Source organism: Paroedura picta, chromosome 3 (genome assembly GCF_049243985.1).
Source record: "Paroedura picta isolate Pp20150507F chromosome 3, Ppicta_v3.0, whole genome shotgun sequence".
NCBI classification, from domain to species: domain Eukaryota; kingdom Metazoa; phylum Chordata; class Lepidosauria; order Squamata; family Gekkonidae; genus Paroedura; species Paroedura picta.
In genome coordinates, this window is record NC_135371.1 from 105,160,780 (window position 1) to 105,173,854 (window position 13,075).

The window sequence follows — 13,075 nt, forward strand, 5'->3', positions numbered from 1 at the left end:
TGTATCTTATGTATCGACTTCATATAACTTGGTCTGAACGACTGTAATAAAGTTTGATTGATTGAAGCTTTATTGTCTGTTTTATTGATTGAAGCTTTATTTGCCATCTTAGCAAAAAGTTCTCCTCCCCTTCAGCATTGCTTGCTTTCCCCCATTTTATCAGTTTCATTTTTTAAAAGAAACTGAATAAATCTATTGATGTCTTGCAAGATTCAGATGCCTAGTGAAAAAAATTCAGGGAAAGCTGTATATGGAAGGAAGGGATACATATGTGCATGAGCTGTTTGAAGTTTCAAGAAATGCATGCCCTCTGATGGGAATGCTTACAGCAAGAGTTGGGATATTTAGTATGGGAGGTCGGGGTCTTTCTCCAGCAAGTGTCTTGGCTGCAGCATGTAGGGGCACTATAAAAGACACCTGGGTCTCACTCTCAGAACCAGCAGTGATTAGATTGAGTCATCTGTATAAGGAAGTAAGAACCAGGACTCAAGAGCCACTTCTGTAGAAGTCAGGAGGATTTGTGCAGATAGGTGTAGCATTACAAACTTCATCACTCCAACCCCTTTCTCTCCAAGCTGATTTTGCAATGGTCTAGGTGGTTTTGCGTAAATGTTGGGAGAGGCAACAGAGTGTATCTTTTAGAGTAAGATTCTAGAAGGTTTCTTGATGCCTATGGAGGAAACAGCTGACCTGTTTGTGCAGTTAATATACACTTCTTGTGCAAATGTGGAAAACTCTGAAAGGGGGGGGAGCTTTGTGCAAAGAAAATGCCACTTACTGAAACCTAGGATCTAACCTGGAACCTTTACATCTTTGGCTTAACACCTACCCAGCTGAGCTGGTTGAAACGGGAACCTTTACATCTTTGGCCTAACACCCACCAAACTGTTCAGAGCCAAGCAGAAAAATGACCTTCAGATTCCTGGTGAACTGGCATGAAGACAATCTGAAGGTCATCTTTCTGTTTGGAGTTTGAACAGAGTCAATAGCTCAGTAGTGTTAGCCTAAAGATGTAAAGGTTCCTGGTTTGATCCTGGGTTCCAGCAAGTGGTATTTTCGTTGCATTAATTTTCCCTTCTGAGATTTGCACTTGCAGAAGAAGAGTGTATTAACTGAGGGAACGGGGCAACTCTTTCCTCCATGAGTCTTACAGAAACCTTCTAGTTATGATGAAGAAGGGAGAGCCTACTTTCAGTGCTGTGAAACTGTTTTCTTCCCCCGTTGGTATGCAGCACTCATACTCCATGATTCCAAAGAGAAAATCAGATTTTAGAAAGGTTCCAGGGTGCAACCACAGGATTCCATTTAAAATTCAAAAATTCAGTTTGAATTCAGGGATAATTGAAAGTAAACTGTTTGTGCAGAAAAGATCCTTGTTGTGTTGTTAATTCTGTTTCTCTTGTTTCTTAGAATGTGCAGGTTGCAAGGAGGAAATCAAGCAAGGCCAGTCACTCCTTGCCCTGGAGAAACAGTGGCATGTCAGCTGCTTCAAGTGCCAAACCTGTGGAATTATCCTGACTGGAGAATACATTAGCAAGTATGTATCCCTGCCTTGCATTTGGGATTGCCTCAGGCCTAGAGATCAAACCAGACAAAATACTGGGAGAGCCATAAAAGAATAGTAGTGAGGACCCTGATGTGGATCATATTTATGGTGGCACACCCTCTACTGAAAAAAACATTACTGGACCTATGGGACCCAGCAGCTACTGCCTGGTTTCGCATCTTGTGTTACTGGGTGAAGTAATAGAGCAGGCCGCAGCAGACCAGTTCCTACCATTCTTGGAGGAAACTTTAGCCCTTGACCCATACCAGTCTGGTTCTGTCCTGGCCACGGGGTGGAGACTGCGCTGGTCGCCTTGATGGATGATATCTGGCCCCAGCTAGACCGGGACGGATTGTCCGTTCTTGTGTTTTTAGACCTGTCAGCTGCGTTTGATGTGGTCGACCATGAGATTTTGGCCCACCACCTCGCCGGGGCCTGGGAACTGCACTACAATGACTGGTCTCCTTTCTCTAGAACTGGACACAGAGGGTTCAAGTGGGGAAGGAGTTATCAGCTCCCACTGGGCTCCCATGTGGAGTGCCTCAGGGGGCAATACTCTCCCCCACGCTCTTTAATATCTATATGTGCCCTCTAGCCCAGCTGGTCTGGGGCTGTAAGCTGGGTTGTCATCAACATGCAGAGTTCCTGTGGCTGGGTAAAAGGGAACAGGATCATGGGCATAGACTGTCTGGACTGTCAGGATACATGCAGTGCATCCTGATTGGCCTGGCCCCGCTGACACCGGACCCCAACAACCCAGTGAGGGGCAATTTGGTGTGATCGCCGCCAGTCTGCCATTGACCACCATTGGGAGAGGAAGTAAATAAGATTGGTGGGGGAGCAGAGTTCCCTCCTGCCCTCCACCCTGGGCCGCAAAGGTCTGGCGTGGCCTGTCCAAGCCTCGGCATCCATTTTTACAAAGAAGAGCAGGTGGGGGGACTGCCTGGTGCAGCCTGCCGAAGCATAGGCAGGCTGCGAAAGTGGCCACCAAGGCTTGGCCAGGCCATGCCAGGCCTTTGTGGGCTTTTCAGAGCCCTCCCTGAGCCTTTTCAATGTGGCGGGGAGAGCCATGGAGGGCTGGCTGTGGTGGCCACAGGAAACACTGATGGGATTCTGTGGCCCTCTCTGAGCCTTTTCAGGGCAGCAGGGAGAGCTGCAGAGTCCCCACCAGTGTTCCCCCTCTCCCCAACAGGCCTCACCCAGCCCTCTGCACCACTCCCCTAGCCTTTCCTGGGAGGTGGGGAAAGCCACAGAGGGCTGGCCAAGGCTTTTGGGGGCAGTTATGAGGAATGCCAGTGGGGATGCCTTAACCCTCACTGAGCCTTGTCTGGGTGGCGGGAAGAGCTGCAGAGTCCCTGCTGGCACTCCCTGTGGTCGCCACAACAAGTCTCCCCCAGCCTTCTGCAGCCCTCCCTGAGCCTTTTCAGGGGGGCAAGAGAGCTGCATGGCACTCAGTGAATCTTCTCAGGGTGGGCACAGAGAGCACTGCCGGGGACTCCTCAGCCCTCCCCAACTCTTTTCAGGGTGGTGGCGAGAGCCACAGAGTCCCCGTCGGTGCTCCCCTGGCCACCCCAACAAGCCCCTCCCAGCCTTCCATAGCCCTCCCAGAGCCCCCCCTCCCCCCCATAGTAGTGCCCGTTGTATTACTAGCTACAATGGGCTTTAATTCTAGTCATCATAAATAAATAAAATAAATCCTCTTGGATGCTCTTGGATTCTGGACTAGATGGACTTTTGATCTGATTCAGCAGGGCTTTTCTTAGGTAGGCCCCTCTCCCAAATGTTTCACAGGAAGCATGAGCCTCTTGTTCATTCTCTCATATCTCTGGTACATTATAGGTCAAAACAGTAATCTATGGAGACAGTTGAAGGAGACTTGAACCTTGAGGAATATTTGATCCCCCGCTACGAATTTTCATTTTAAATAGGTGGTTTTCCAATTTGGGATCCTATGAATGAGTTCCATGTGTGCTAGATAATTTTTGCTGTGGGACACACTTCCCTCTTCTGCTAAAACTTTTGACTGGGCAAAGGCCCATTGATCATCATGGATCTTGAGCAAATGGAAGATTTGTCAGAAGAGAAAACATGGTCCGCAGCAGAACTTATTCGTTGTACTATATAAAAGCCCTTGGCCTGTTTAAATGGAGATATAAAGAAAACTATACAAACAGTACTCTTCTCAATGGCTCTGTAAGAAGTTCTTGGGGTTTTTTGGGGGGAAGATCAGTAAGAACACAGGCATCTGTCATTTAACAAATAATTCAAGGGCTCAGACTTCACATTTAGGCTTTTGCTGTTTTGCTTTTGATGATCCCCCCCTTGTGTACCCTTAGGCCACCCACCATTGCGAAATGTTTGGCTATGGCCATGCTGTAGATACGGAGTTCTGTGGGCAATCAGATAAAATTGGTGCCAGACAGCAAACCACTAGGGAAGGAACCAGCAGGTCACCTCTCACGGAGGCTGCGTGCATTCATCAGCACACAAAGTATGCCTGTAGGAAATGCCTATTTCTAATAGGCAAATGAATAGGAGTTAAAGGCAGCAATATGTCTGAGTCACAGTGCCAGATGATATTTGAGGCTATATAATGAGAACAACATTGTCTCTTCGCTAAATCACACATGAAAAAAAATGGGGGGTTAAAACTACCTTCAGTGCACAGAAGACAGTTGTTTGTAAAATCATTGTCAGTGCTAAAACTTACTAGATGGCTTCTGTGAAAAATCTGACTTTAAAACCACATCACTTGTGTTTTTATTGTGCAGGTAATTATTTAACTGCTTGGTCACACTTTTAGCCCTGGAAAAATGCATGACTGCAAGGGCAAAGGGCCTCCCATTCTGGCTCATTCTACAGAGATGAATGCTTATGCTGGGATTAGCAGGCAAAAAAAAGTAATATGTGAACAATGATACGAATGCTTAGTTTCCCCCTCAGATACATGGAAATCTCTCGTTATATGATGCTGGTTTTTAGCTGTCAGTTCTTGCATAGGAAAGTGGGATACAAATCTCCTAATCAGAATAAAACAAAATAAATATACGTGTGGGGAAATAAGCAAGAAAAAATCACTGACAAGAACAATGTGAAGAGCAAGCTGTCCATATCCTCCCCCAAATGAATGTTAATTACTGTGTCAGAAACGATAATGTGCAACTTTGTTTTTCTTAGTCTGGCCACTGCTGAAAAATTACGCTGGGCACCAAATGCATTGCCGCTTTCCTCTACCCCCTTCAAATCTCTCATGATGGAGACGCTGATCCTGTGAAGGTTCAAGGGGGTGGCAGATTGCAGTAGATGAGCCATAGGGTTGCGAGTGTCCTGCACAGTGCATGGGGTTGGACTAGATGACCCAGGAGGTCCCTTCCAACTCTATTAATCTATGATTCTATGACACAGCTGTGGAATTATAACAAGTGAGGTAGTGGGGGACCTCAAATCCCTAAATACTTTTCAAGAAGAAAAAGAATGAAGCTGGACTGACTAATATTTTCTGCCATATGGTATCCTCATACTCTTGAAGAAGAAGAAGAGCTGGTTCTTATATGCCGCTCTTCTCTACCCGAAGGAGTCTCAAAGTGGCTTACAGTCGCCTTCCATTTCCTCTCCCCACAACAGACACCCTGTGAGGTGGGTGGGACTGAGAAAGCCCTGATATCACTGCTCGGTCAGAATAGCTTTATCAGCACTGTGGTGAGCCCAAGGTCACCCAGCTGGTTGTATGTGGGGGAGTGGGGAATCAAACACAGCTCGCTAGATTAGAAGTCCACACTCCTAACCAATACACCAAACTAGCTCTTTTGAATATGCCCTCCTATTGGTACTCAGCAACCCCTGGGACAGGAGGTGAGATCTGAAACACAGCCCTCTCCCTTCCCTAAGAAGCCAATGTTATGATGGCAGAAGGACATGCTATAGTGTCATGTCGCCTGAGGGGAGAGGATGAAGGGAAATTGTAAGAGAAAGAAAAGCCTGAAAAACAGTGTAAAAGTAGCCCGTATGAAGTTCTTTGCATTTACTAGTGTCAGTTCCTTGCTTAGTGCCTGGACACCAGAGTAGGCTTCTAGAAGGGCATTTCCCTTCACTTTAGCAGGACTTTCAGTAGTGTACAATGCCAATCACACTCACTATGTGTTAGCCTGTGGCCTTTTTATTTGCCTTTAGTGCAAAAGAGTGTGGACTTCTGTGCTCAGGAAAGGAGCTGTTCTTCACTGCCCTGTTCTCTTTGGCGTGCCTCATATATTGAATCTTTCCAACAGGGATGGCATTCCATACTGTGAAACTGACTACCATGCCCAGTTTGGCATCAGATGTGAAACCTGCAACCGGTACATCAGCGGCAGGGTCCTGGAGGTAAGTCCTTTCTGTGCCACTAAATTGCTGTCATGATGTCAGAGAAAGATTGGGCCACTCCTTTATTATCTTAAAAGTTCTGCCTCTAACCCTTCCCATTACAAGCTAAGGTTATGCGGGTCATTGAATACTGGAGATCAGAAGGGTCAGAAACAATTCTGTTTCTGATATTTTCTAGGTCCCTCTGTACCCTGAAGGTTGGTCCTTCTCCCCTCACTCCTTCGCTTATATTCATAAAATGATGATGTTGGTGATGTTATCTGTTCAGTCTTGTCCGACCCTCAGCGATTCTATAGCAAAGTTTTTGTCACACGTTTCTGTCAATGACCGCCTCCTTCAGCTGGTTCATGGTCATCCCTGTATTGGCTTTGATCATGTCGAGCCAGTGGATCCTTTGGCGACCACATTTCCTTTTGCCACGGACCATGCCGAGCATTAATGATTTCTCCAATGAGTTTGATCACATGATGTGTCCAAAGTAAGTAAGCTTTAGCTATAATAGCTTCCGTTCTAATGACATAGTTGGTTTGCTCCAATAGAGGTGGTTAAATTAATAATTATTGCACATGGCATGTTCCCGGGAAATAAGTTTGCGATACAGGATTTGAGTTGGCAGGAGAAGAATAAGCAGCTGTACATTACAAATATATAGGCACACTTGGAGGGTGCTAAATATAGCTGGCTATATATAGTTTGAATGAGATGGACTAAGAATTGGTGTGGCTATTTCTGCAGTACAGGACATGGAACTGATATATAAACTGGGAGTGGCAACAGAATCCTGAAAATTAGAGCTTTGTTTGGTCTTTAGACATGAATTTACATCCCTCATGGTTCTGCTGTTTAAACCACCCCCCCCCCCATACACACACACTTCAGTCATCATCCGAGGATTAGTACAGACATTTCTGTAAAGGATAATTGTGCAAACAGAAATGACTAACACAAATAAAGCCATTTCAGGCCATCTCTTTGACTGGTACACCGTAATGTGGACCGTCACTCAATATTCATAAACTTCTGACAAAACCCACACTCTGTGAGTGTGTGGCAGGCATTCTGTCCACCTGTGCCCTCCATCTGCTGCTTAATGCACACTTCTCGGGGGTGATTCTCTCTTTGCCTTTCTTAATCCCCTCTCAAAGAAAACATATTTTTCTAACTTCTCATTAGCCACAGTTCCGCAGCACTGCTCAGCTGTGTCAGCTTCCGCAGTAACCATGACTCTACCTGCCCTTCAGGTGATACAGGCACATTTCCCAGATATTTCCCTCAATGCATCCACCTAAGAGAATGCTGTGTACCCCCACCCTGCCTCTGTCTGTAGCTGTAACAGCAAATCCAGAACAGCCGCTAGCCATGCAACATACACCAGCAGGTTAAAGGAGTCAGAGGGATCTAAGGCTGTGCCTCTAGAAGGAAATTTGAGAGCCCAGGAAAAGCATTCCAGCATGTAGAATGAGAATGCAACAACCCAGACACTCACTAAGGCCTAGCTCCTCAGAAAGACAGGAGAGAAACTTAATGATAATAGCCCCAGCAACTTGGGTGGATCAAAATGTTGTTGAGTTTTCTTTTAGTAGGAAAACACCATGCTTTGTTGCCCTGGCACATCCTGAGTTACCGTATTTGCCGGCGTATAAGACGGCTGGGTGTATAAGACGACCCCCCAACATTTCCACTCAAAATACAGTACTATGGGCCACTATGGGCAGCTATGTCTATCCCAACTGAAGTGCACCCGGCGTATAAGACAACCCCCCCACTTGGAGGCATGTTTTTCAGGGGGGAAAAGTAGTCTTATACGCCAGCAAATACTGTAACTAATATAAGAAGGGATTAATTTTTACTCCCAATGCTGCAGCCAACCACATGATAGAGAACAGGGCTTCATTCATGCTAGGGCTCAGCCCTCAGCATCTGTTTTCAGTCCCACCTCTGAATTTGACAATATTTGATGTTACCATGAAGAAAATCATCTCTGAACTTGTGAACAGTCAGTTCCCTTAGCCATTGAGCAATTTCAGACCATCCGAACTCACTTTAGGATTAAGGACTAAGGTTTTCAGGGCAGATGGCATGCCTTGCAGGGAGGCTTGAGCCTCAGTGCCTCTCTTTGAAGGAACGGAGTGCTTGCTGGGAGGAGGAGAGGCATGCCAGTCTTGCCACTGTTTGGCCTTTCTTGCAGCCCACCTGTGTGACCCTGCCACTTTTGCATGGTGAGGTGCTTGACAGTTTCATATCACTTTGCCTCCATAGATCGGCACTTGTTATCTGCTTCCGGGCACTAATAAAGGCCTGTTTCCAGAGTAAAACAGACAATGGACCTCCCATGGATTCAACCATCTGATTATTCAGAAACCACACTGAGAGGATCTTTAAACCCAAAGCACACAGAACAGCCTGTAATGGCCAGGGGTGCAGCATTGCTTACTGGCTGTAACACGTCCCCCTCCATTTTCCATCTGTCTGCTTTAGGCAGCCAAGCCAAGATATGTGTAGTAGTGCTGGGATTCTGTTGTAGCCATGCTGCCTGGCACACAGAGGCAGCACTGCAGACTGAAGAGTGTTCTGATTCTAAGGAATTGGCTGCTTGAGGTGCATTAAGGATGCAACCGCCTGAATATTGCTGAGTCTCAATTGTCAGTGATTACCTAGCCAAGAACTTGAGAGTACACTATAATGTACAGGAATTGGGGACAATAAAGCACATGTTCCTGGGTTTGCACTTAGCTGTATCTAAAGGCCACTTCACCAGCAGTCAGAAAGGTAAATTCCCACTTGTCTGTCAGGCGCCTCAACAGGACCACTGTGCAAAATGGTCCCACAGTTGAAAAGAAATTCACCATCTCCATAGGCTGTATACTGTCGCCTTGCCTATTTAACTTGTATGCAGAGCACATCGTGAGAAATGCAGAGTTAGAGGAGTCACAAGAGGATCAAGATTGCAGGGAGAAATATCAACAACCTCAGATATGCAGATGATACTACTCTAATGGCAGAAAGTGAAGAACTAAAGAGGCTGTTGATGTGGGTGAAGGAGGAGAGTGTAAAAGTTGGCTTGAAACTCAACATCAAGAAAACGAAGATCATGGCATCCAGAACTCTCAATTCCTGGCAAATAGATGGGGAAGAATTGGAGGTACTGACAGATTTTATTTTCCTGGGCTCCAAGATCACTGCAGATGGGGACTGCAGCAAAGAAATTAAAAGACGCTTGCTCCTGGGAAGGAAAGCTATGGCAAATCTAGACAGCATCCTAAAAAGCAGAGACATCACCCTACCAACAAAAGTGTGTTTAGTCAAAGCTATGGTATTCCCAGTTGCAATGTATGGCTGTGAAAGTTGGACCATAAGGAAGGCCGAGCGTCAAAGAATTGAGGCTTTTGAACTCTGGTGCTGGAGAAGACTCTTGCGAGTCCCTTGGACTGCAAGGCGAACAAACCGGTCAGTCCTAGAGGAGATCAGCCCTGACTGCTCCTTAGAAGGCCAGATCCTGAAGATGAAACTCAAATACTTTGGCCACCTCATGAGAAGGAAGGACTCCCTGGAGAAGAGCCTAATGCTGGGAGCGATTGAGGGCAAAAGAAGAAGGGGACGATAGAGAATGAGGTGGCTGGATGGAGTCACTGAAGCAGTAGGTGCAAACTTAAATGGACTCCGGGGAATGGTAGAGGACAGGAAGGCCTGGAGGATCATTGTCCATGGGGTCGTGATGGGTCAGACACGACTTTGCACCTAACAACAAAATAGCATGTGCAGTTACCCTTATAAGGCATCCCTTTTCTCATTTCCATGAATTGCATTTCACTAGATCCTAGACCTGGTCAAGAGAAGCTCAATTAATAGTCATGATAGGATTGGCTGGAAATAAGTCAGCAAGGCTGTGATAAAGGCTATGCATGGTATGTCATATAGCAAAGAGTGCAGAGTCTTTGGATAGTTCAGAGATCCTGTGAGCATAGGACAACATATTTTGAGAAATTCAGAGCACATTCTTTTAGCAGTAGTCTCTTTCAGTTATATCATGGCATGCAAACCCAATCAAAGTTTTTCTTGCTGATTCTATGTGCCAAAGATGGTGTCTTCTAGACAATAAGCCAGATAACAACAGTGATCTCAGATCAGACAGGATGTGGAGGGGCTGGTTGCCTGGAGGAGAGAAACCCAAGATCCTGCCACCCTCAAAGCAATATTATTGTCAGACATCCTGACAATGTCTGGCAGAAGAGTGCCTTTAACTATCTGCATCCATAATCAGTCTTCATATGCTTAAGCCCCCGGGCGTCCCAGATGACTTTAAGATGTGCAGCCGGCCATGGATGATTAATGAGTCTTAAAGGAACAACATTGTAATAAGCAGTCTCTTCATGGTAGGTAGCATCAGACTTTCACAATGACTGTAATTTTAATCAATATAGAATAAACGCTGTTGTGGTCTGCTCTGTTGGATAATTGCTTCCCCTTTATGTAAAGCCTCCATTAGAGAGGAGGCTTACTATACTTATGACCCAGAGCAAAAACAAATATGGATCTCACAAGATGTTATACCAGCCACACACGGGTAGTACACACAAGACCCAGCTCGGCATCCAGTGGACTCCAGCGCAAATGCTGGAGTTGAGTTATGGCTATGCAGGACAGTCAAATTATGTGAGGAGGAGACTGAGCATATATACTAAGCACATTGGCATGTATAGAAAGCACATACTAAGCTTGCTTGGATAATTTAGTTATATTTATTATATTTGTCCAATGTTGACACGGAGTAGAAGGAAAAGCATTTTTGTAGAAACCACAGGAAAGTTTCTGGTGAGTGTTTCAGTGTCCTGTGGATATCTTTTGTTTCTGGGTGGAAAAGCTACTAATGGTCTCAGAAACCTATTTTGAAAACAGAGATTAGAGAAATTAATGGAGAAGAAAAAAGTCTGACTGTTAGCCATTATAGCTCAATAGGACCTCTGTATTCAGGGACACTGTACCTGTTGAGTACCAGAAGTTGAACACAAACTAGGAGATGCTCTTATTTCTCCTAACCACTGGAAAACATGATGGAGAGCCAGGTAGGATCCTTGGTTTGATCTAGTGTGTTAGTTCTTGTTCTCTAGGTCTTTGATTACTCCTTGCACCTATCTTTTACATTACAAGGTACATTGGTCAATTTGTCTCTTGATGTTTGGGCCTAGGAGAATGAAGCAAGGAACAATAGCTCCAGATCTCTGAATTCATTGTAGTTATAGTATTAGCCCAGACTAGCTCAGTCTTATCAGGCTTCAGAAACTAAGCAGGATTGGCCATCCCTGGTCAGTATTTGGAAAGGCAACCACTGAAGGTGGCCATGATGTGGAGGGAGGCAGTGGCAAACCCCCTCTGAATGTCTCTTGTCGTGAAAACCCCATGGAGTCACCATAAGTTAGTTGTGACTTGATACTTGTGACTTGACTGAGTCTCCGGGGAGGGCAGTATATAAATATAATAATTAATTAATTAAATAAATAAAATAGCAAAACAACAACAACAAAATTCTACATTGTGACTTGCACTTCTGCAGCTAAACTGAGCAAGTAAGCTAGCCCTCTGTTTACCTATCCTACATTTGTACACTATTTTTCTTGAAGGAGCTCCTGGACCTCAGTGTTATTCCATTTTATCCCTAGCCCTTGCATTAATCATAGGTTTGGCCACCATTTCTTTGAAACAGATCTGTAACTAGAACTTTCCATCACTTTCCATTCCAAAGGGTCTTTGGGTGATTATTATGTAGCACAGATGTGCCTGATCAGCAGAAATGTTAGCAGATACTATTACACTTAAGTGAGGGTTGAGATCAGCCCAGAGGGACCAGTTTTGCTGTCCAAGGGGAACTAGGAGCCTGGAATTTGACCCTTTGAGCTTCATCTTCTGTTTAGACTAGAGGTTCATAGCATTGGCATGTAAATACTATGAATGGCTCACTGGGCTTCATAAGCTGGCATTCTTGACACAATTACATTAGACAGGATCAATCTGTGCAATACACACACTAACGATTGAACACACCACTGAAATTTTTGGTAGCCTTTGGAAGAGAACTAACAAGTGATAAATAGGCATCTTTCATTGATCGACTGCGTTATTTTACAGCTCTTACTTTGATCCTTTTATTAGCTGCTGTACATATGTTTAATGAATGAGTGTGTGTCATACTCAGACCTCTGAAGAAGGCCCTATACGGGCCGAAACGTGTCAGGTCTATAGTTGATTTATATAGTGCATATAACACTGTTCTTGCAATAGCCTAAGGGCTATGTACTTTTAATTTTTTAAGTTTTTAGTTGGCTTTTTTGTATTTCTGGTTTCAGATTCCCACCCCTGCTTTGGCTCTCATTTGATTTTTATAACCACATCACTTTAGTGGCAGCCAAACCCTGTAGTGGCTCAGCCAGCATGTTCTCATATGTCTCTGTGGAGTTGAAGAAAATATATGAATGAGCAGATATATTTTATCTGATATAGATAACCTATCTATCTATTTGATTTATTACCTACTGCTAGTGAAGGATCGTCTCACGACCAGTTACAGCATGAAAAATAAAACCTCAACAAGTTAAAAACATTTTTAAAAACCCAGCATACTCTGACAGTGAAAAATAAAAGAATAAATAACCCCAACCTCCCCCCCCCCCAGCACCTCAGGGTGAAACTCCCAGAGTGCCGATTATTCCAGGTATAAGTTGTTCTCAAGTATGGAGGGACCCCTAGATCTTCCACGCCCTGGCCTCAACCAAAGACCTGGCAGTAGAGCTCTGTCTTACAGCCCTTGCAGAACCATGCATTTTGCATCAGCTGCAATTTCCGGATCAAGAACAAGGGAAGGCCCGCTCATAGAGTGAGTTACAAAAGTCAATCCTAGAAGTGACCACCACATGGATCATCATGGCCAGGTGTTCAGGGGACAGGTAGGGCACTAATAGTTTTGCCTGGTGAAGATGGAAGAATGCCAGCCGCACTACTCTTGTGATCTGTGCCTCCTTGGTAAGGGAGGCATCAAGGATCACTCCCATATTCCTGGTCTAGGCCATGATGTTAGGCCATGATCCTGGCCACTTTGGGCTATTGCACTTCCTGACCTTCCCCCTTCCTTCCCAGCCTCTGTCTTGGACAGGTTGAGCCTTAGGCAAATCAGCTTGA

General features: G+C 45.1%; 1 protein-coding gene across 10 annotated transcripts in view; it reads left to right on the forward strand.

Moving 5' to 3' along the window:
• Positions 1 to 13,075, forward strand: part of ABLIM3 (actin binding LIM protein family member 3) — a 209,928-nt gene that overhangs the window by 147,312 nt on the left and 49,541 nt on the right. For all 10 annotated transcript variants that reach the window (XR_013229293.1, XR_013229296.1, XR_013229297.1 and 7 more), the window contains exons 5-6: positions 1,411 to 1,537; positions 5,812 to 5,905. Coding sequence is in view for 1 of the 10 variants with exons in the window: in XM_077327078.1 (XP_077183193.1) it covers positions 1,411 to 1,537; positions 5,812 to 5,905 (221 nt within the window). In the remaining 9 variants the exon portion in view is untranslated. The remainder of the gene's footprint in view (positions 1 to 1,410; positions 1,538 to 5,811; positions 5,906 to 13,075) is intronic.